This window comes from Podarcis bocagei (assembly GCF_964188305.1).
Source record: "Podarcis bocagei genome assembly, chromosome: 12".
In the NCBI taxonomy this organism is placed as follows: Eukaryota; Metazoa; Chordata; class Lepidosauria; order Squamata; family Lacertidae; genus Podarcis; species Podarcis bocagei.
In genome coordinates, this window is record NC_138137.1 from 48748304 (window position 1) to 48770414 (window position 22111).

A 22111-nucleotide genomic window follows, 5' to 3' on the forward strand; every position below is an offset into this window, starting at 1 on the left:
AACACAGGATCAAAATAAAGACGCCTTTCTCTTCATAGAAAGGGCAAAGGAAATGGATACAAACCTATTACTGTTCCCCAAGTACTTTCCATTTCTGAAAACATTCCATTAAAAAATCCACTTCTATCTCATATACTACACAAGCTGCTCCTATTCATATATCTGCAAATTTATTTATTTTTACCTTTCCAAGCATCCTCCCAAGGAAATAGTAGTGCCTTGCATATGACTCTCCAATGAGCATGTGTGCAGCAGGGTTAGGGTAAAGCAGTCCTTCATTGGTGGTCTTGAAAAAACCTTGGTTAGGGTTAAATCCTGATTTAAGCAGTTCATTCAGAAATTCTCTGAATATTCCACCCCCATCAATACCGGCTTCATCTAGACCATGGGCATTAAGTAAATGGACACGAATTCGTTTTTTCAAATCTGGTTCTAGAGAAAGAGAAAACAAGTTATGTAAGAATTTGCAAGTGCACAACTCTTTACACATGCATGCATTTAAAAACAACTTTCTAAAGAAATACCATACAGTGGTGTGCCTAAAGGGTTAATAAAATATGCAATCTAGAAGTTCAGGAGCTAAAACTCATCAATATTGTCCCAATGTAATGGATTCCCTCATGTGGGTTTTTTGTTTTGTTTTTTACAAAAATCCACAGGTGGGTAAAGTAGCCCCTTTAAAACATGTTATGAAGTCTGTTGACCTTATTGACATGCCTAATGTTATAAAACAATTGCAGTTCCACTTAAACAAAAATTACAGGTGCATTTGGTTCAGGCTTTCTTCAGGACAAGTTGTTCTAAATAAGTGATGAGGAACCTGCGCCCCTGTAAGGTGCTGCTAGATAACTCCCATCAGATAACTCCATCTTAAGACTTACAAGGTTTATTTCTGGAACTCAACGACTGAATGAAGCCCCTCTGTTTTTATTGCTCGCTGAACTTAACATTTCTACAGTGGTTCTGTCCTTAATTAGAAAGCAAGTACAGCTTCACCACCAAAATGTTCGCCTTGAGAGATGAAGCAAAACTGCCTGCTTTTATTCAGATCACGAGCTCTTTGAACTTACAACAGTCTATCCACCAGTAAGCTGTTCACAAATTAAATGTTTGAAATCCTACTGAAAGTATGAATATCCACTCACAACATGTGAAAAAACAGGCAACACATTGAGGAAATCTAGGCAAAAATAATGTGCAACAGGCTTTTTTTATTTTTTTTTAAAAAAAGCTTTTTTAAAATCCCAAAATAGAACACAGCTTCACAAATGCCTTGTGCAGATAGATAGATAAATAGAATTCTGAGGTAGAAAATTATTCATCCTCATATGGTGCACTAACCAAATTGGCCCACAATCTAGATGTAAGCTTTTCATGCAAGAAAATAGTATATGGCTCATATTTTTATAGTTCCCAAGGCAAGTGATTTTATTACTATGAACTTATTTTAGCATTAATTTAAAAACACATTACCATTTTCAGGGGAAAGTTTGTCGTACGCATCTTCATAAATATAATTTCTCCTAATAGTGACATTAATTCCATCCAGAAATGGGCCTTCTCCTTGAACCTCTTGTTTGTCAGCATAGATCAGCCTTTGAAATATCTTGTATAAATCGAGTAATAAAAGGGAGAGAAAAAGTAATCCCATTTAAATATGGATTTTCAACGTCCCACAATTTCACAACATTCCAGCTTGCTTTCAAAACTGTGTTTAATGATAATATACTGGAGAGTTTGTTAATGTGTGTAAACTGTTAGTATAGGGAATAGTTAAAAAAAGTATTATGCCTGCATTAAGAAATTTGACGAATGCAAGTTTCAAGTTATAATTCTGTTCTGTACCACTTGTAAGTCTTGCACCAAAGCGAAACAACACGTTTCCCCTCCATTTATCATTGTCCTTTTGGGAAACAGTGATTTATTTCTCCCATGAAACTATCTTTCATTTCCTTGATAGGACTAGCACACATTGATGGCAGCACAATTCTGGGAATTCAGTTTGCTAATTAGCTGAAAGCTGTAGAGTCAACAAAAGAACCTTAGAAAGTTATTACAGTTTTTTTAAACTGAGAAGATGAAGACAGCCCTTTAAACAATAGGCACTTTGTGGTATACTTCAAAGGGCTGATGATTTTCAAAGTTATAACTAAATTATAGGTCGAGGTCAGGATCGACCTACCCCATCCCAAAAAAGGCCCTCCCCATTCTGAAATATAACAGCGCTTTGGACTTTTGTTTCTCTAGTGCTGCCCATCCTCTGCATCCAGAACAACAAATGACTGTTAAACACCAGCAAGGCATACACAGCTGTGATCACACAAGGCGACTTTCCCCAACCTGATGCCCTGCAGGTGTTTTGGGCCACAATTCCCATCGTCTGTGAGCATTAGGCACACTAATGAAGGCTGAAGTCCAAAACACCTTCATTACACCAGGCTGGGAGAGGAGGTGCAAAGAATAGCTTTGGCACATCTAGGATTTAAAAAAAGAAAATATCACACCACGAGACACATACAAACATCTCCAGCCGCTTTAAGACAGAGGCACTAAAACTGAAGAACCTTTGAACCATGCCACCACTCACTTATGATTTTAAAATGGCATCTGGAATGATAGCATCACCCAGAAAGATCGCCTATTTCTGTATTGCAGAACAGGGTCCTTTACAAAACATGTAGCAAGATTCTGTATTTAGCAAATACATTGGTTTATGCTAACTATCAAAAGTACAATACTTAAAGAGATGATGTACCTTTACTCTTTCTTCAAAAGGAACCACAAAAGGTAGCTCAGTCAATATTGCAAGTTGTCGTTCCTCAGACACGGAAAGAGGTGCTGGATCCAACCCCACTTTTTAAATTGAGAGTCAGAGAGGGGGAGAGAGAGAGAGCTCAGTTTTAGTGCACAATACAATAAACTACCTTTCCGTTCTTCTCTGGATGGTAAAGACACCACTCCATACAGAGAGCCAAGCTTGCTGACTCTATAAAGCAATGATAAACTGAGATCCAAATAGTTGTGTGTGGAGTTACTGCTCATAGACTTGGTGGCATTTCTTCCTACTGAACCATCCACATACTTTGTGCCACTCAACACGTAGCTCCCAAACTCAAAGGATACTGGGAGTGGTCTCCAATGCAAAGTGAGACGCTGTAGTTCAGAAATGAAACTGTAGGAAGTCCCACCAGGTATACAAATGCACACACTTGATTGTATAGCCCTAACTGAGTCCTGGCTATAGTCACTGGGACAGCAGAGGTGTAGTCTGTGTTAAACTGTACACCTCATATAAATGTTCATGTGGACAAAGGCAAACCAATTTGGTTGGAAATGAAAATTCCCCAAAGAAAAAAAGTACAAAATTTTAGTTATCTGAGTAAATGATGAAAGATCTATTCACAAGCACGGGTAGACACTGTCTGCAGGAATGGTAAAAATTCTTGGAAGACTGGGTGTGTATGACTTGAGTATTAAAGCAGAAGCAATTCATCATCATCATCTGTTTGCAGGGTAGCAGTGACTAGCTGGCCTTTCAATAGCAAGCATCAGCAGTAACAGATACTATACTTTTGAGCTCCTCAAGCTATTTTTAACTAGAGCTATTAAGAGTGCCTATTTAGTGCCACAGAAACAGAGCTGGGAATTTTTGGCAAATACCAATATTGTAAACCCTTGGAATGAGTGTTTTCCTAACTTTCAGTAAACAGTTTTAATTACAGTCAACGTATGCTATCTATTAAGCTAAGGGTTAAAAGCGTTTTAAAACAAAGTGCATGTACAGCAAAGGTAAACCACTATCTAACTTCAGCAGTTCAATTATTCTGGTCAATTAGTCAATTTTATCTACATTGCCCCATCAACGTTTCCATCTTTAAAGAGAAATATGGGATGGAGTCATCAATACACAAGACATTTAGAACTCAAGAGCTTGCCATTTAAGTAAATGAAAAAGCACAAATAAACAGAGCCATATGTGAGTCAGTGGTTCTTTCACACTAATTGATTCTAGCCCATATGGAGTCAAGTGGGATTAAACAAATCATAAACACACTGTTATGTGCCCTTCTTCACACAATCATGTTGATCACATCTTTTTTCATTTCAAGGGCATTCAGTCAAGAAAGGTAGAGGAACAACCTATGGAAGATCAAGCCTTTATTTCATCAAGAAATTAAAGAGAACAGGCAGAGAAAACTGATTTTGGATGCAAATCTATCAGTTGCACAGATAAGAGGACATCAAATCCAGTGGAATTTCAAGTACCTAACAACTGGCCATGTAAAAAGGTACTGGTCTTTAGTGGGTACCATCAATTGTCTAGGTAAAATTTAGCTCACTCCATCCCAGAGGCTGTTGGTATATTAACAACTGCTGGCACGAATGTAGGAAAAATCCTACATCATCAAACCAAGGGTTCATCTAGTTCAACATCCTGTCTAGTTGTCTCACAGTGGCCAACCAGATATTTGGGGAAGCCCCAAAGAGAACATGAGCACAATGTATTGTTTCCCAGCAACTACATTTCAGAAGCATGCTATTGCCAATGAACTGCATTGTGACTGGAGCTCAAATTCTCTTAAATGCTGTATCAACAGATTGGGAAAGCTCACATTCCAGAAACAGGCTCTCCATTTATTAAAAGAAAGAAAAGATGCAACATCTTCAGTTTCCGAGGCAAAGCAAAATTGTCTTACCATCTAGAGTAGACTGCAGAGGTCCTATTCTTCCCATTCTTCTCACTCTCCATACATGCCTGGCTGATGGCACATAAAGCTGTGTAACCTAGTTGTTTATTAAATATAATAGTTAAATATTTCATGTCAAAACCTTAAGACAGTTTAATCATTATCATTATCAGAAACAGAGTTTCAAATGACATACAGCTGTTAGGATACTGCAAACCATGTTCTAGGAAAACAGAAACCATGTATTAAAATAATGCTCAACTCAAATAAAACACCACTCCCAATTAATAAATTCTGATTAACTCTACATATGCACTGGGCAACAGAGCAAGGCATCACAAGTTTATCAGGGAATATGACAAATACCTTGTGTATCAATGCTACAATCCTACACAAAATTATTCCCAAGTATGTACCACTGAACTTAGTGCAACTTTCTTCTTAGTAAGCATGCATAGGAAATGGCAAACATATCACAAATAGAGAACTGGGAACAAGTGACGTAAACATGTCAAATGCTTCAAGGTGTCGGGTTAACACCTGCACACCAGAATTGTACTAAAGTACATATGTGATGATTAATACCAGGAGTTTGATTTTAAAAGGAAACTGAATTTAAATCTGTACAGTGTTTGATTTTAAAAGAAGAGTTTTTTAAAACAGCCACATCTGTATTACCTTATCTGCTCTAATGTTCTCCTGTTCTGAAAGCCAGTGGTTTGGTGGACAGAAATTCCTTCTTGTATCTCTAGATTTCAACATTTTCACCAAGTTAGTGATTACCTGGATGGCAGAAATATATCAATATAGATTGTAACTTTGTCTTTTTCAGAATACCACAGACAAAGCAGCAATGTTTTAAAATATACAATGTTACAGTATTTTTGTTCTTAAGAGACATGATTAAGTAATCAAATATTTGGCCAAAGTTCATTAGATAAATTACTTTAAATTACTTCTTCATCAAAACAACTGAAATCTCTCAACATGTAAAATAAAATCGGATTTCGAGGAAAGTCAAGGAAACAAAATTGTTTTCATTTAACATAATTTAGAATAGAATACCCAATTGTACCATTTATTAACTTAAATTTACATCCTGCCATTCTCTGGGCAGAAAACACACACTAAATAAATAAATGAATAAATAAAGCTTTAAAAAGTAAATTAAAACAAATTTAAAACATAAAAACAACCACATACAATAAAACATCTAAAACAGATTTAAGAGCAAATGAAACAAAATTACACGTCTGGATAGGCCAGTTGAAACAGAAAAGTTTTCCGCAGACATCTAAAACAGTACAGTCATGGCGACTGTCCAAAGGACAGGTGCTGCCACATTAAGGGAATTACTCCTTGCAAATGTAGACATGGCCCAAGTTCCACAGATCAAAGTGATTGCATCAATATGTATGGAATAAGGTGACCTATTAAGTAATCTGGTCCCAAACAATTAAGAGCCCTTTGTACCTACAGTAACTCAGCCCAGTAGCCAACAGGTAGCCAGTGCCAATCTTTAAGCACAACAATTGTACTGCCTCATTTTGCACTAACTGCAGTCATTGTCTGAATAGTGGCTATATTCGGATATACTACTAAACTATGGTTCAGCATTACAAGAATGAGCCACAGTAAGCCTCAGCAAAGTATTGTTTCCATTTCAGATTAACTGTCATTTGTCATGACATCTGAGCCCAGAAAAACTGTGGTTAATCTTTACTATTGTTTTGTTGGAATAGGCCATAGTTAAGATTAACCAGTTTGTACACTTCAGATGTCACAACAAGCGGCAGTTATTTAAAAATGGAACTGAATATTTCTTAACTCCTCTTTACAAATGCACCTAAGGAAGAGATGGAAGTGTACAAGACCAAGGCTTGCTGCAGCTCCCTGTTGTAAAGGTTTTACATTTCAACAGGCCAGTATCCCATCCTCATGATATAAGGACAAAGTTTCAGGAGGCAGGAGATCTGAGTAAGATACCCACATAGAAGTAGTTGCCCCACAGTTCCAGTCCCCACCCAGAGGCAGCTTAAAATCCAAAATAGTTTACGGCTGTAAAAGATAAGGCTTTAGTAATACAGTTCTAGGTGTTCATATACAGTGGTGCCCCGCAAGACGAATACCTTGCAAGACGAAAAACTCGCTAGACGAAAGGGTTTTTCGGTTTTTGCGTTGCTTCGCTAGACGAATTTCCCTATGGGCTTGCTTCGCAAGATGAAAACGTCTTGCGAGTTTGTTCGCTTTTTTCTTAAAGCTGCTTGAAGAGGCGCAGTTGCGACGGACCGTGCTTCGCAAGACGAAAAACATTGCAAGACGAAAAGACTCACGGAACGAATTAATTTCGTCTTGCGAGGCACCACTGTATACATACAGCTTGTCGGCTCTACAGATACAGATATATACAAGCATAAAGTATCTCTGTTGCTCCACCTTCAAGACGTAACACAGACTCCAACTCATGGACAGACTGACTGACTAATGAGCTGACATGACTTAAACACTGGGTCATTGCCATAGTAACTGGCTTAGTTGACCTTTCCTGTTGATTTATCTCATACATCAGGTGATTTGCGATCATAAAAGAAATTAACACCTACGTAAATATCCAGTTCCTCCAACAGGTACCAGTGCTAGATCACAGGTGATTATTGGAGGTAGGAAAAAGAATAGTGCTAGAAAAGAGATGTCACATATTCCCTTCCTTGGGACATTCACAAGATCCAAGAATGCATATGATGATCCAAGACTCAGATCGTAATTGAACATTTTAAGGCACTCATTTTTAATTTATAAGACTAAACAAAATCCCTGCCCTTCCCATACAGTTATATCAAGTTTGAAAGCAGCACAGTAGATGTATGGCACTATGCTGTACAGTATGGAGCCAATAGGGGTTTTCTTTTATTTAAAAAAATGTAATTACTTCAATAATGTCTCAACTGGTGCATTAGTGGGCAGATGCCAAAAGGAGCAAAAGAACTTAATGGACAATCAAAAGGGCTTCCTTTCCACATACTGAAGATTTTTTTTTTAATGACCTGGTTTATTAAGTGAACTTTTTACAGGTTAGAAAACTACTGGTGGGGGGACCATTAGGAGATCTGTATGATTATGCAGAATCTTTTTCACCACTTTTTGCCCTTTGTAAAATTCAATGCAGGTTAGCCAAGTTGGTCACTCAAGCACTGATTCCATTAGGCCCTGATTGCAAACGTCATGAGATATTGCATGTGAAACCTTTCAAGCACTGAGGGAAGTAATCTGAAAGACATTCAAAGAAATTAATCTGAGGCAGAGATAGTCTTTAGTGCTTCTTCTTTTTCTTTTTTCTTTTTTTGAGGGGGTGGGTGACCAATTTCCTACAAGCCTGCTCAGAAACACACCAGAGCAGGGGGGCATTTACAAAAGGGAACCATTCTTTATTCTAAAAATGAGGCAAGAACATAAAGAGCCCTGCTGGATCATACCAGAGGCCTATCTATTCTTGTCCAACATTCCTTTTCTCACAATGACCAATTAAAAGCCCATGGGAAGTGCAAAGGCAGGATGAAGAATCAGAATTGTAGAGTTGGAAGGGACCCAACGAGTCATCTAGTCCAACCCCCTACTATGCAGCTCTTACTGTCAGAACAGTGTTTGAAACTCCCATTGTTCCAGGCGCATTTTGCCATTGGGAATTTCATTAGCGCGAGCAGTTTCTGAGCTCTGGGCGCAGGACTGCGCCTAAAATTTCAGATTAAAACTGCAGAGTAGAAGGAAAGGGTTACCTTTTTCTGCCTCCCCACTTCCAGCCACCCTCTTAAGAATATTAGAGGGGTGGGTAGGGGAAGGACTAGACCACGTGAAAAATGAACATAATATTTTAGCTGCAGTTCATTCATTTTCAAGCTTTGTATTCTTGTTATTAAAAAGATGTGCCTAGACATTCAGCTGTTGCGCCCGTAACCTAGGTTTAAAGTGCCATTTAGCTCTTAGCTTTCATATCTCAGTTTCTAACACTGTCAGAAAGTTGACCCTAATGTTTAGGCAAAATCTTCTTGTAATTTGAATCTGTCTGAATTTAGTATTCAGAAGCATGCGGTGTATGATTATAGAAGTAGTGCCTAGCTGTTGATTGCCTTATCCTCCATTAATTTGTCTCATCCCCTTTTAATGCCACCCATGTTGTCAGCCTGTGGCAGTGAATTCCTATGTGCTGCACTTCCTTTTATCTGACCTGAATCTTCTACAAACCAGCTTCATGGGGTGATCTTGGGCCCTAGATCGGGGCCCTATTATATTGGGGTGGGGAGAGACAGGGATAATTCTCTATCCACTTTCTCCATACCATGCCTAATAATTATCTAAATTTCTATCTTGTCCCCTCTTTATTTGGAAAGTAAAACTAAATGTAACTGTAACTTTAAAAATTATTCTCTTAAGTAAGGTTCCGTTGTTTTTACAAATTGTTTTAGGAATCTCTTGAGCTTTTGGAAAACATTTAGAACTAGAATATGGGTGAAAGCATTTTGTTTTTTTGATAGAAACAAAACAAATTCATAAACTTTGTTAGTTCAATAGGTTTGTATCCAATTTTTCATTTAAAAAATTCTTGGAGAGTGGAAACTAAGGATAAGTCAGGTTTGTCAACAGCAGAAGCACACAAACAAGGATAAAACTATTTGTTTTGAAGTGGCACCTACAATCCCTCTCTTTCAGCTGCCCTTTGGCACGAAAGGAAGAGTAAATTTGTTGCAAACTGGTTCCTTATGTAAGAAGTTACTACTGTACTGTACTTTAGAAGTAGGAATGCACATTGCTTGAGTGAGACACTGATTTCTTCCCTTCTTGGGGCAGATTTCAAAGAGAAGGATTGAACTGTGCATGTATGTCTAGGTAATGGGAATTTTTTTGTGATGGGTTATCAGTGAGAGCATCACCCACTACAACTTTTGTGCAAAAAATTGAATCTCATGCAAAAATGCAGGACTTGAAACCTTTAGTACAGACTATATTCTACAAATCTCATTCAATTCGTTTACCAGAGACTCCTACATTCACAGAACATGACAGAAGAGAAATTAAAATGCGTTGGGTCTATGTTATATCTGACATATAGACCAAAGAGTTGGAAGGGAAGCCAAGGATCATCTAGTCCAACCTCCTTAAATGCAGGAATACACAGCTGTCCCATACGGGGATCTAACCTGCAACCTTGGCGTTATCAGCACTCTGCTGTAACCTGCTGAGATTCTATCATTTTTGTGTTGGGCAAAAGGGATGGGAAATCTGTAGCCCTCCAGATGTTGGACTTAAGCTCCCATCAGCCATGGGGTGTGTTCAGGGATGATGGGAGTCAGATCTGGAGGACCACGTGTTTCCATCCCTTGGCCACAGAGGTGTATCTTGTGCAGTTCCATTTTTAAAGGCACGGAATACACACAGATTAAGAGAAATGCATTACAGTGGTGCCTCGCAAGACGAAAAGAATCCGTTCTGTGATTCTCTTTGTCTAGCGGTTTTTTCGTCTTGCAAAGCAAGCCCATTGACGGATTAGCGGATTAGCGCTATTAGCGGCTTTTAGCGACTTATCAGCTTATCGGATCAGCTGATAAGCGGCTTAGTGGCTTAGAAAAAGGGGGGGGAAGGAAAAAACCCCGCAGGAACTCGCAAGACATTTTCGTCTTGCGAAGCAAGCCCATAGGAGATTCGTTTTGCGAAGCACCTCCAAAACGGAAAACCCTTTCGTCTAGCGAGTTTTTCGTCTTGCGAGGCATTCGTCTTGCGGGGCACCACTGTATATATATTTCTTCTTTGGTGAACATTATTCTGCAACTTGCTTTTCTTTGTAGTTATTAATTATCAAGGCCCACTGGAATCTTTCCAAATTTTAACAACTCTACATAGGCGTTAAAACAGTTCTTTTTGTAGATTTCAACACCAGATAGTTCGCTAAATGGTTGTAATGATGCACAGCGCAAGGACATGGCATGATTTCATAACATACAAAAACATATGTTGGGCCTCTCTGCCCAGCTTAACAAACTGAGCATGTAACAGGATAATGAAAGGACATCTAATTAAATAAAATTGTGCAAACAGATATTAGATCAATCTGCAAAAATTCTAACTTTAGTGATGCATTAGGACCGTATTCAACACAATCAAAACATTATCAGTTACTCTCATCACTGGTAATGTCCGTAATGTTCATGCTCGTAAGTGAAATGTGTTGTAAAAATCGGGCAAAATGGGCGGGATAGAGGCTATTGTAGACTTGTAGAATGAATAAGCATTCCTTAATTAGCCCATCAGGTTAAGTGCAAGCATTAATGGGCCTTTCCTAAAGTCTAGCATGACATCTTTCTCCAAACATGGCCAAGAAGAAAGTTCCATTAGCAATATTAATACAAGCTTAGTTGATCATTTTCATTCAATTAACTTCTTTCAATTAAATAGATAGCTTGACAAAAGCAGTGATAAAAGACCTGAAGGGACGGCTGATGACTCGAACTGAACATTAGTGTGTGAGAGGTCGCCAGTATTAAACCGACTGTAAATCTAGCATTCAATTTGGAAAATGCATTTCTTCTGCTTCCACTCCTTTAATGAGTAATTTTAGCTGACTATATGTGTTTGCTGCAGAAATTTCATGGCAAGTCAAGCACTTTCTTGCACAACCGTTATATTCTCGGTTCCTAACCCACCTCCTTAGTGTTGTTCAACCTTGGGTTGCCAAAAAAGAAAGAAAAAATAGACTGGGTAGAAGACTATTCATTTTGTCTCCCTGAAACACTGTAACAGATGTGCAAACAAAGTCTTGGTTTGCTGCACCCATAGGTGGTTGATATCCACACAATAGCTTTTCAGCCAGGCTCTGCAATGTGTACGGTACTCAAAAAGGAGCTTAAGATCATACAGACACCCCAGAAAAACAGTACATGAAGTATGGACCATGGGCATAGCTCCAAGATTGTTTGTCTCAACAGAGAAAAAACAAAAATAGGGGGAAACTGAAGAATGTATTATTAGCCCTACTGATTCACTTAGAAAGGGTTGCCAACCAGGTGTCCTCCAGATGTTCTTAGACTACAACTATCATCAGCCCAGCCAACCATAGTCCAACATCTGGAATGTCCCATGTTCCCCACCCTTGTGTTAACAGAATAGTTTCTTTTAAAAATAAAATAAAAAACCAACTTATGTTATCTATTTTTGTAAAAGACCCATCTCTAAAGCCCTACTCAGTTTGGTCCTTTTTACTGCATTGTTCCAAACTGTCTGAAAGCACAGCAATAAGCTCTAAACATGCCAATAATCATCCATAGGACAATGGTGACCCTAGGATACTCATTATTTATGGATATGTAACATCTGCAAGAACTGACAGCTAAACATCAGTAGCTGAATCAGAAACGAATGTACCACCCATTTTCTAGATCACTTCTCCTTTCTGCATCTAAGCTCCTCAAGAGAACTACTTGTTCCAAGATATAATGGCATTTTTAACAATTCTAAGATCCCACTTAAATTCAATTAGATTAAAAGTATACTGCCAGAAATACTATTTTATAATAGCCTTTACAATCAGGAGAAACATACTCTATAAAAAACCCTTTAATTAAAAAACTAATCTCTCTTACTGTCTTTGTAATTAAATCAGGTGCTAACTCCATATGTAGACATCATCACCTGTGTTATCTCCATGCTTAAAGTGCATGAAAAGGGAAGTTCTATATATAAATCAAAACTATACTGTACCTTAAAGAGTTGAATCCACCGTTTCTGTTCTGTTTGGATGCACTGTTGCATTTCTGTATTTGTGGTGACTCCAACACTTCTAAATGCTGCAATGTATTCTTCACGAACTTCTGGTTTGGTTTCAGGATATGCCAATTTAATGATTCCTAAGCAAGCATCTCGAAGGCAGCGTGATAATATTACCAGTTCTTCTAACGTAAAAGGCATCATCGATGACTGCCTTGGACCTACAACTAGGCAATACATAACTAGAAGTTATTTCTCTGGACCCAAAGTACAAGACAGAACTAGAGAAGATATTTTGGATCTATTTTGGATCTCTGGTTAGAATTATGCCTCTTTGCTTTCAATGTAGCTAAGAGTTAGCTACATTTCTAATATAGCGGAATAAGTACAGGGCTTGGGTTTTAACATTTTTGCATGCCAATTTTATACAAGCAGTGCAAGTCTAATAAAACCTTCCCTATTGTTTTATCTATGACAATTTAGCAGCAATTTCAAAACTCAAGTTTGGCACTTTGTTTTTAACCAAATCCATACAACTTCTAACCCAAAAAGCCCAACACAGCCTACACACCATGTAGGGAAGCACCAGAATGCTCCTTTTTACTGCATGGCTGCTTTCAATTGCCAAAATAAAGGATGCTTAAGCAGCCTGCAGACGACTATTGTGTGTCCAATGGGTTCTGTCCAGCTTGAAAGTCATAAGTTGCTACAGGCCTGAATAAAACCCCAGCAAATTCAGCAATATTTCCCCTCCACTCCTGAGAGATTCTAAAGGGCAGGGACAGACAAACAACAGGAGAATATTTCAAAATTATGGTATAATTATAGCAACAACCAAACAATGAGACAACCAACAGTTACTCAGTTTTGTAGAATTTTGGGGAAAACTGTACACTTCCAGCCCGGGTGTGTGTGGATAATACACATACACACACACACGACCATGTGTTTATAACAACAATATGAGTTTTGAGGGGAAATATTTCACTAGACAAAAGCTGTTGGGGAGGATACTCTTACCTTCTATAGGATCACCAAAGAATTCATTATCATGTATAGAAATAAGCGAGTGACTAAACAAGGAACTAAAAAGATAAAAGAGAGGGATGATCCGACTAGAATCTTCTAAAGACATGGGTGAGCCACGTGATATCACCTGAAGGAGTGGCACCATAGACCTTAACAGAACAGAACAAAAGAAGAGCAGTCATTATTTTAATCTTAGGACCTGGGAACTGGGGGTGGGGGGGGGAGGACTTGAGGTGATTTTTATTTTCCCGATGCCACAATACGGAACAAGTTTAAAATGATGAAATATGCTTTTTAGAATCTGCAAATAATATTTTTGGGCCTTTAGATGAAGGGAGGTACACAAAATTATTAAATAAATACATATTTGTTTTATTTATATTTAAAAGGTGGAAGATTCATAATTTAGCTTTTAACATGGATTCTAATAAAATAATGCTGGCATTTATGTTTCTGTTTATATAATATTCTCAGGATGGTTATCACGCAGCTGAATATCCCAACGGAACATTAGGTATTTTCTGTCACTTAGCCAGGCGTTAAAAATGTTAAAAGCTATTTTATGAATATCTACAGAGAAGACACTAACATACCAGAATGTACAGACACTCATATTAAGAAGTCTTAAATAGCATGTTCTAATTGGAAAAATGAGGTGCACTGAAGTTGAGGGGGGGAGGGGAACCAAAGCTAAATTCCCAGGTGGATGGGCAGACGTGATAGGTGTATCAGTGCATCACAGTACTTATAGAGACTGATGCAACTTCAGGATCAAGAGCCAGCACGAACAACCATATTTTGGCCTAGTAAGGGTAACAAATATAATTTCATTTCATCTTATGCAAGCTAAATTGGTTCATCAATAATAATATCTAGCTCAGGAGTGAAATTATGCAAGTGTAAAAGGGCTCCCCCCATTAAAGAAATAATAACTCCCATTCATGTGTTTGCTCCTCCACATAATCAACATGGTATGGAAAAGAGAGCATACATGAGTAAATTTACCTTGTGCTGCATTCCCAGTTATCCATATAAATATGCTTTTTTTAAAGTGTATTTTGTATTTAGATGATGCCTAGGCATGTTAAGAACTAAGAAGAGCCTTGTTGAATCAGACCAAAAGCCCATCTAGCGCCCAGCATCCTGTTCTCAGTGGCCAACAAGATGCCTTTGGGAAGCCCGCAAACAAGACATCAGGCATAGTTTTAGAGGAAACTTCCTTCTTCATTCTCACATAAGAGGCAGTGCCTCTTAAGATGGCACCTCCTTCTCCAAGTACAACACACCTCCCATTTATTCTCACACACTGTTTGGTTCTGCACTGGCACACACTGCTCCATTTACATTTAGATTATTAATGAATATGACATACCCAGTAATCATTCGTGTAGTCATTGAGGAGATTAAATACCAAAGATGCCTCAGGAACCTGGCATTAAAAGCCAAGCTGTACAGAAGTCTAAAAAGGAAAAAAGGAAACAGGTTGAAGAATATCGTGTGGGTAATAAAAAGCATCTTTGTCAACTTTCATTTCAATATTTATCTCAAAGCAACATGCCTAAATAGGTATTCTTTCCAGTACTAGTCAACTCGCTTTATTTTATCTCTGTTTTAACTGTACAGATGCCTTCCAAATGTAAAGACGATAGCACTCATTTACCATGCTACAAGTAATCAGAGATGATCTGTTAACCTGTTCTTCTATGCTTCACTAATCATTACAGGGGCCTTCCAAATTATAGTTGTAGTTAGTCACATGTATTCAATTTATTACACAAAAGCTGCTGTGAACGGTGATATTATGGGAAGACCCTTCAACAGAATTATAACCTTCCTGCAACTTTTCAAAAACATTGAGCTTCCATGCAAAAAACGTTTCAAATATTCAAGAACTACTACATGTATTTTTCCATATCTTAAGCCATAAGAGCCTATGGAATTTCCAAGATCACTGAGAACGTGAATAAAGGTCTTAGTATGGTTTGGGTCTGTAACACTTAACTGTAATGTGTATCTCCCTAAGGCAGGTGTGCAGAACCTCAGGTCCACAGGCTTAACTAGGACTGCCAGGCCTCACCATTTGGTCAGGGGGTTTCCCCAAAATTGTGCTCACCTGATGTAGGACAGGAATTCCTGCGGGGCCGAACTGAAAAGAATGAACTGGGAGTGCACCAGTTCTTCCTTTCCATCCACTGGCACCTTTTTCTCTGACCCACAGTGGCAACAGCAAAAGGTGTTAAAAATTTAAAGCACTGAATTATATTCTGAAATAAGTAATTATAGTTGAAAATAAATAAAGGTAGGTGGCCCCAGGCACCTATCAAAATGGCCTGAGTTGGTGGTGGAGTTTTAGATCCACTTCCCAACCCAACTAAGAGGGAAAGAGTCCAGGAAGCCAGCAAATTCCTTCCAAAGCTACATCTACTATTACCAATCCCAAAAGGAAAAGCTTTGAAATTCCCAGCAAAGTGCACCCTTATCTACAACCACAGCTCTATAAACAATTAACGCTTAAAGAATTCAAATGAAATTAAAACAAGATTTAAATGGCCTTTTTCCATTTCTGGCAGCAATTGTAAAGCAGCATAACCCAATTACTTATGTACATTAACACATCTCACCCAACACGTATTATCTGTTAGGACATTTTATTTTCTCTAGCTTTTAGTAGCATTTGATTGTACTGCTGTTTTATTACTGTCTGCTAATGGAGTCAGTTTTAGTATTTTGTTTTAATTGTTGTAATTTGAATATACGTATCGTTTTAAAATGTTATTAGCCACCTTGAGAGTCTTTGACTGAGAAACAAAATAAAAATATTTTAAATAGAACAAATATGGGATAACTAGCTTCAAATAATGGGGAGTTGGAAGGAGGAAGTATCCAATTTCAGCTTGAGCTACTGGGCTGCCAAAGGCCTCCAAGGCTTTGTCTTTATTTATTTTACATCTGTTAAGTTTAAGGGAAGAGTTGGGTAAAACACAGCAATTTTATGTGAATCCTGCAGTTTCTCTAAGCAAGCATCTAGTTGTTCACAAAGAGTACATGATTTGTGTGTGTTTGGCAGAAGGGTATCTTGTTAACCCTTGGCTTCTCTTTTTTTATTAAAAAAGTGTAAAATTATTTCTGTTGGAATGGGAGAGATTAAATGACCCATTAAGCTTTATTTAGCTGAGGTGATGCTGTAAGTTAATTAGTTAACGGCAAGATTTTCTGGCTAGGTCATAAATTGGGCCCAGTTTCCCACAGAGACCATTTAAGTTAATGAAGAGAATACAATAGAATGAGACAAGCTCATACAGCTGGATAAAAGGTCACCACAGTAGGGCAACACATTTTGACACTTCCTTCAAACTGGAAGATGCTACAGGTAGAAGATAACAGATGTGACTGCAATTACATAATATTAAGTGAGCCATTCGGAAACACCACCAAGGAACTGTAAACAAATGCTGCCTTTCTGCTAATGCCTGTCCAGGACTTCTACCCTGCACAAACAAGCAAGACGCTCTCTAGATATTTTTATGCAGTGTGGCATGCGGATTTTAACACAAGCTCAGAATAGTAATTTCACGATACATTGATAAATGTTCTTCACTTTGCAAAGAACATTTCTGTGAAGCACAGCTGCTTCCCAGAGGTGCCTTTAACAGTTTCTCTGAAAACATGGGTTCTCTCTAACTAGAAAGGCGAATTTTCCTGAGTCTCATCCACCTAATGTTAGAAGATGAGCAGTTCTCATCAGGGTGGATTTGATTTAAATCAAATTGATTTAAATCAAATCGATTTAAATCACGATTTAAATTTTTTTTTTACAAAAAAAATATAATCTTAATATTTACAACCAGATGGTTTCATTTTTGGAATAATAAATTTTCAGAGTAATTTTTACAGTTATATCGAAAATTACTGATTTGATTATACTATTAGAAAAACATTGACAGATATTATGAAATTATTGTGAGGTTTAATAAGTTAACGGTTTATATTTGGACAACTTTTCTGCTGTACTTTATTGGGAGGAGAAAAATAACCATTTCCTTAATAACAATTTAAACAATTTACTTAACTGAAACAATAACATTACAGCATATGTATCCATGTTTGTTAACTGATGTGGTTAAACAATTTTTTAAAAAAAACACACACCTTAGGCTGAGTTTTAGCACACATGAAAAACTTAAAACAAATCTTATTTCCTGATGAATAGCCTTTGGACTATAATGTAAGATAAATAAAAAACTATATTTAGAAAGATTTTTCCTCCAAAAGCATTTTATTTTAAAAATCCAATTTAAATTAAAAAAATCTGATTTAAATAAAAAAATATTGGATTGCTTGCATGCAAAGCATGTGATCTACAGCCCTTGTACGTCCTTCCATCAACCCCAGTCAACGATATATGATATCTTTATTGTCATTGTCCCATACAGAACAATGAAATTGGAAATCTACATAAAACATTCAAAAACCCCTAAAAACTTTGAAACCCCATTTTAAAATACAATATACTATAAAGACTCCTTATGCTGCATTTAGAACCAGAATTGCATTTGCGTAGAAACTGTTTCTCAGGCAGCTAGTCCTGGTCTTTATAACCCTATATCTTCTACCAGAAGGCAGATGCTGAAAAGAGATCATTTCCAGGGTGCGTACTATCCTGTGCTATCTCTGCAGCTTTCTTATGGCACCTGACAGCATAGTCAATAGTAAGGGATGATGGGAACCACAGTCCAGCAACATCTTCAAAGCCAAAGGTTAGCCACCCCTGCACTAGTCTCAATCTGTTTTTGTCTAGTCAACAGAAAAATCCAGAATCCTCTACAGGATGTTCCTGAGAGCCCCCTTCCAAGCCTAAATTTGGTTCTAGCTATCCATGGTTCCAGCCTAGCCCGGACCCAAAGCAGGTGCAGCACACAGCTATACCTCATACTTCCTATGCCTCACATTTCCATGCTCAACATGGAACCAGTAAATACCAATCAAGTTTTTCTCTTCCAAACTGGGAAAAATAAAACACAGCAAGCAACTTGTGAATTATTCAGCAATTCCAATATCTGATTTTGCAGAAATATAGTGTGCATTTAACTTTGACCGACTCAAAATGTAACATTATAGGCATAACAAAATAGTAGCTGAGGGATGGACGTCTACAATTCCATCAGGCAAAGTTATCTCTCATAGCCATATGTAACTGGGAATAAAAGCAGTAATTCATTATTTTACTTCTGGCTGGTACTTCTGAAAATTTCACTCTATTCTGAATTTCTATCCATCTTGACAGGCAACAAGCAGACAGGAAACAAAATTAGAAGGCAGACAATTCAAATTAACTTTACCAAAAAAAGCAAAAAAAGCAGAAGAGAGTTCTATATGAAATGAAATTAGCAAGCACTACAAAGAATAGTCACATGGTTTTATAGGCAATGAAAACATTCAGTTATTTAACTACAATAGCACATTGGCAAAGATGGATTAGAGGTGTAAGAACTAACTGCTTAAGAACAAATGGTCATTTTCTTTAGGCACAATTTATTCCAAAATTGCTTTTCTCTGTACACCTAGTGCATCACAGTGCTGACACAACATAGAAATAGACTCAATAGTATAGACTCAATAGTATAATATAGTCCTAGTTATTCTAGAATCTATCCTGACATTCCCATTTACTGAAAAATCAAACAGGCAGTTAAAAGGAACTAGTACTCCCAGTACAGACATATACATGGGAGGAGAGTATGGTTGCAATCTAATATTCAATTACCTAGAAGTAAGGCTCGCTTGGACTACTGCAATGCACTCTACGTGGGACTACCTTTGAAGGTGACTCGGAAACTACAACTAATCCAGAATGCGGCAGCTAGACTGGTGACTGGGAGCGGCCGCCGAGACCATATAACACCGGTCTTGAAAGACCTGCATTGGCTCCCAGTACGTTTCCGAGCACAATTCAAAGTGTTGGTGCTGACCTTTAAAGCCCTAAACGGCCTCGGTCCAGTATACCTGAAGGAGCGTCTCCACCCCCATCATTCTGCCCGGACGCTGAGGTCCAGCGCCGAGGGCCTTCTGGCGGTTCCCTCATTGCGAGAAGCAAAGCTACAGGGAACCAGGCAGAGGGCCTTCTCGGTAGTGGCGCCCGCCCTGTGGAACGCCCTTCCAGCAGATGTCAAAGCGATAAACAACTACCTGACATTCAGGAGACATCTTAAGGCAGCCCTGTTCAGGGAAGTTTTTAACGTGTGATATTTTATTGTATTTTTGGTTTTTATGGAAGCCGCCCAGAGTGGCTGGGGAGGCCCAGCCAGATGGGCGGGGTATAAATAATAAATTATTATTATTATTATTATTATTATTATTATTATTATTATTATGATGATGAAATCAATGGGACTTCCTTCTGGGTAGACATTGAGCTAAATTGTTTTTCTCAATTAGAACAGGGGTGGGGAACCTTTGGCCCATCAGGGAGTTCAATTCGGCCCGTGAGGCCATTTTCCCCACACCACGCCCACTCATCCATCAGATGATGTCACATATGATATCAGCTGACAGGCAGCACCTTCTCCTTTGAGTGGGCAAGCAGATCCTGTACAAAGCAGGTTTCTTTGCCTGCCCCCCGCCTGCTTCAAGTAGAAGTGCTTTGAGGAAGTCCACAGACTCCGGCGGGTTTAAATACACATAGTAACTGTGCCCTTCCATCATACAGATACTCCATGTCTCTCATCTAATTATTACATTTATATCCCACCTTTCTTCCATCATGGAGCTCCAGATGGCATACATAGGACTCCCAGGCAGTTTCCTACTCAGGAACAGACCAGACCCAGATCTCTCAAGCTTCAGCAAAGTTGCTGTATCCTCCAGACCATGCCCCGGATCCTCCTAACTCCTAACTTGAAGACAAAGGTAAAAGGCAGGGAATAGAGACACTGGCCAGTGCTACTGCCTGCCTCTGATCTTTATTGCTTTCTCACAGCACACACTCAAGGCCTGTGCACTCACTGCAGCCTGACCTGCAGCGATGCCTTGTGCTTACATTGGCACAAATACTAACACAGCAACAAAGAGACCTCCGTCTACCAAATGGATACGAAGATAAGGAAGTATTTATGTCATCAGCTTTGCAAGTGTGAACACACCACAAAGATGTTAGGACTGCACTCTTAACCTGCCCTTATGTGTAACTCTGCTTTTTGCATTGTAAATACAATATTTTAATTCTTCCATAGAGAACAACTTTCCCAGAAACGGAACTGGAAATCAGTATATTGCTCTAATTGATACTTTGGTCTTTGAGTGTAGTAGGGCATTCCAACAATACGAACACCATTTTTCATTTAGTATTCCACCCCTCATAACTAGAAAATAAAAAATAGAAAGGGGTGATCAAGAAAGGAGGGTAGAGCGCCCTTATTTTTACTGACTGATTACATAAAAGTGAATTTAAGCAGGTACACATATCCTGCATGCCAAGGTGCACCTGCCAGAAATCTCTCCTTTGTCACCCAAAGAAGAGAAAGGCAGACACTAAAACAATTAAAAGCAGGCTCCTTTGGGTTAAAGGTGAGCTGTGGGTCTGAAAGGGCTTCCAGCTTAACATGCACACAATTAAAGTTAACCACTTTCATAACCTGGAAGCAAAACCAAATAAATTCACACAAAGAACTACAGGATTTTAAGCACAGCTCCTTGGAGGAAATAGAGGCTGTCGTCATACAATTAAGGCTATAGAAACGTCACTAATTAAGCACCTTTACTACACAGTTCACCAATAAACCACAAGTCAGAGCAATGGTCCATTTAAATCCCTTAATTACTATCCAAGGCAATAGACCACTTGCAATAAAGAGAGGCATACTAATTCAGCTTCTGCTATGATCTCCAGGTCTCACATCCTGTTCTAATGCCATTAGTTGACAAAGAACTAATTACCCTAATCAAGTGATCACAGTTTCACTGACATCTTACTTCCTTGAGTAGCTATAAACACCAGTGGGCTAAAGAGACTGCACCACTTAGCTTTCTATATCGTTGTTTACCAAGCAGTTTGAGTCAACTGTAGTAGGGCATTCCCAAAATACCAGGAGTATTTATGGTATTCCCAGTAACTGTGCAATTCACCATTTCTTGTGAGTTTAAAGTTAAAGAGGTAGCTGTACCACTTATTCGGGGGGGGGGGTCAGCCAATGCCAATCACTACCTCTTGTATTGGTCAGTATTTTATGAAGGTCCACAGTTACATTTAATGTTTAAGTCTTTCTAATCAACACCTCTCACATTTAGCTAACCTCTTAAAGAGGTGGGCCAGGGTTTTTAGTTTGTTCCCCTGCGTTAATAGCTGGACCCACCCACAAAGATATATCAATAAACTGTTTTTGAAACTAACCCATCACCACCACTGCCCCATAGGGCATGTGGAGCTGCTGTTTGAGAAAAGTTTAGCTTAGCCAGCTGGATTCATGTACACCAAGTTCTGAGAGCAGACTACCTATGCACTTCCAGGTGTTCCCCCCCCTTAAATTGTATACAGGCAGCGACCAATTTGAGCCAGGATTACGTCTCAGTCTCCCATGTGCATTGGCAGGGCCCACGTAAGGTGGCCTGCCCTGTTCTACCCCTGCCCTCCATTGTGATGTTTTTAC

The 22111-nt window shown here is 38.5% G+C and overlaps 1 protein-coding gene and 1 long non-coding RNA gene across 6 annotated transcripts in view; one reads left to right on the plus strand and one right to left on the minus strand.

Moving 5' to 3' along the window:
- LOC308569751 overlaps positions 1-22111 on the plus strand; it is a 52648-nt gene that overhangs the window by 28319 nt on the left and 2218 nt on the right. For 2 of the 4 annotated variants that reach the window (XR_014000802.1, XR_014000805.1), the window contains exon 4: positions 4110-4685. This is a non-coding gene — a long non-coding RNA (uncharacterized lncRNA). Of the gene's footprint in view, positions 1-4109; positions 4686-7854; positions 10131-22111 lie in introns of those variants that run through there. The other 2 variants (XR_014000804.1, XR_014000803.1) reach the window with 2 other exon arrangements.
- The window catches only part of UBE3C (ubiquitin protein ligase E3C), a 58538-nt gene that overhangs the window by 18626 nt on the left and 17801 nt on the right, over positions 1-22111 (minus strand). For both annotated transcript variants that reach the window (XR_014000750.1, XM_081163512.1), the window contains exons 11-18: positions 14842-14928; positions 13461-13618; positions 12435-12667; positions 5367-5471; positions 4698-4785; positions 2756-2853; positions 1474-1606; positions 185-432 (exon numbers count right to left, since the gene is read on the minus strand). Coding sequence is in view for 1 of the 2 variants with exons in the window: in XM_081163512.1 (XP_081019638.1) it covers positions 185-432; positions 1474-1606; positions 2756-2853; positions 4698-4785; positions 5367-5471; positions 12435-12667; positions 13461-13618; positions 14842-14928 (1150 nt within the window). In the remaining variant the exon portion in view is untranslated. The remainder of the gene's footprint in view (positions 1-184; positions 433-1473; positions 1607-2755; positions 2854-4697; positions 4786-5366; positions 5472-12434; positions 12668-13460; positions 13619-14841; positions 14929-22111) is intronic.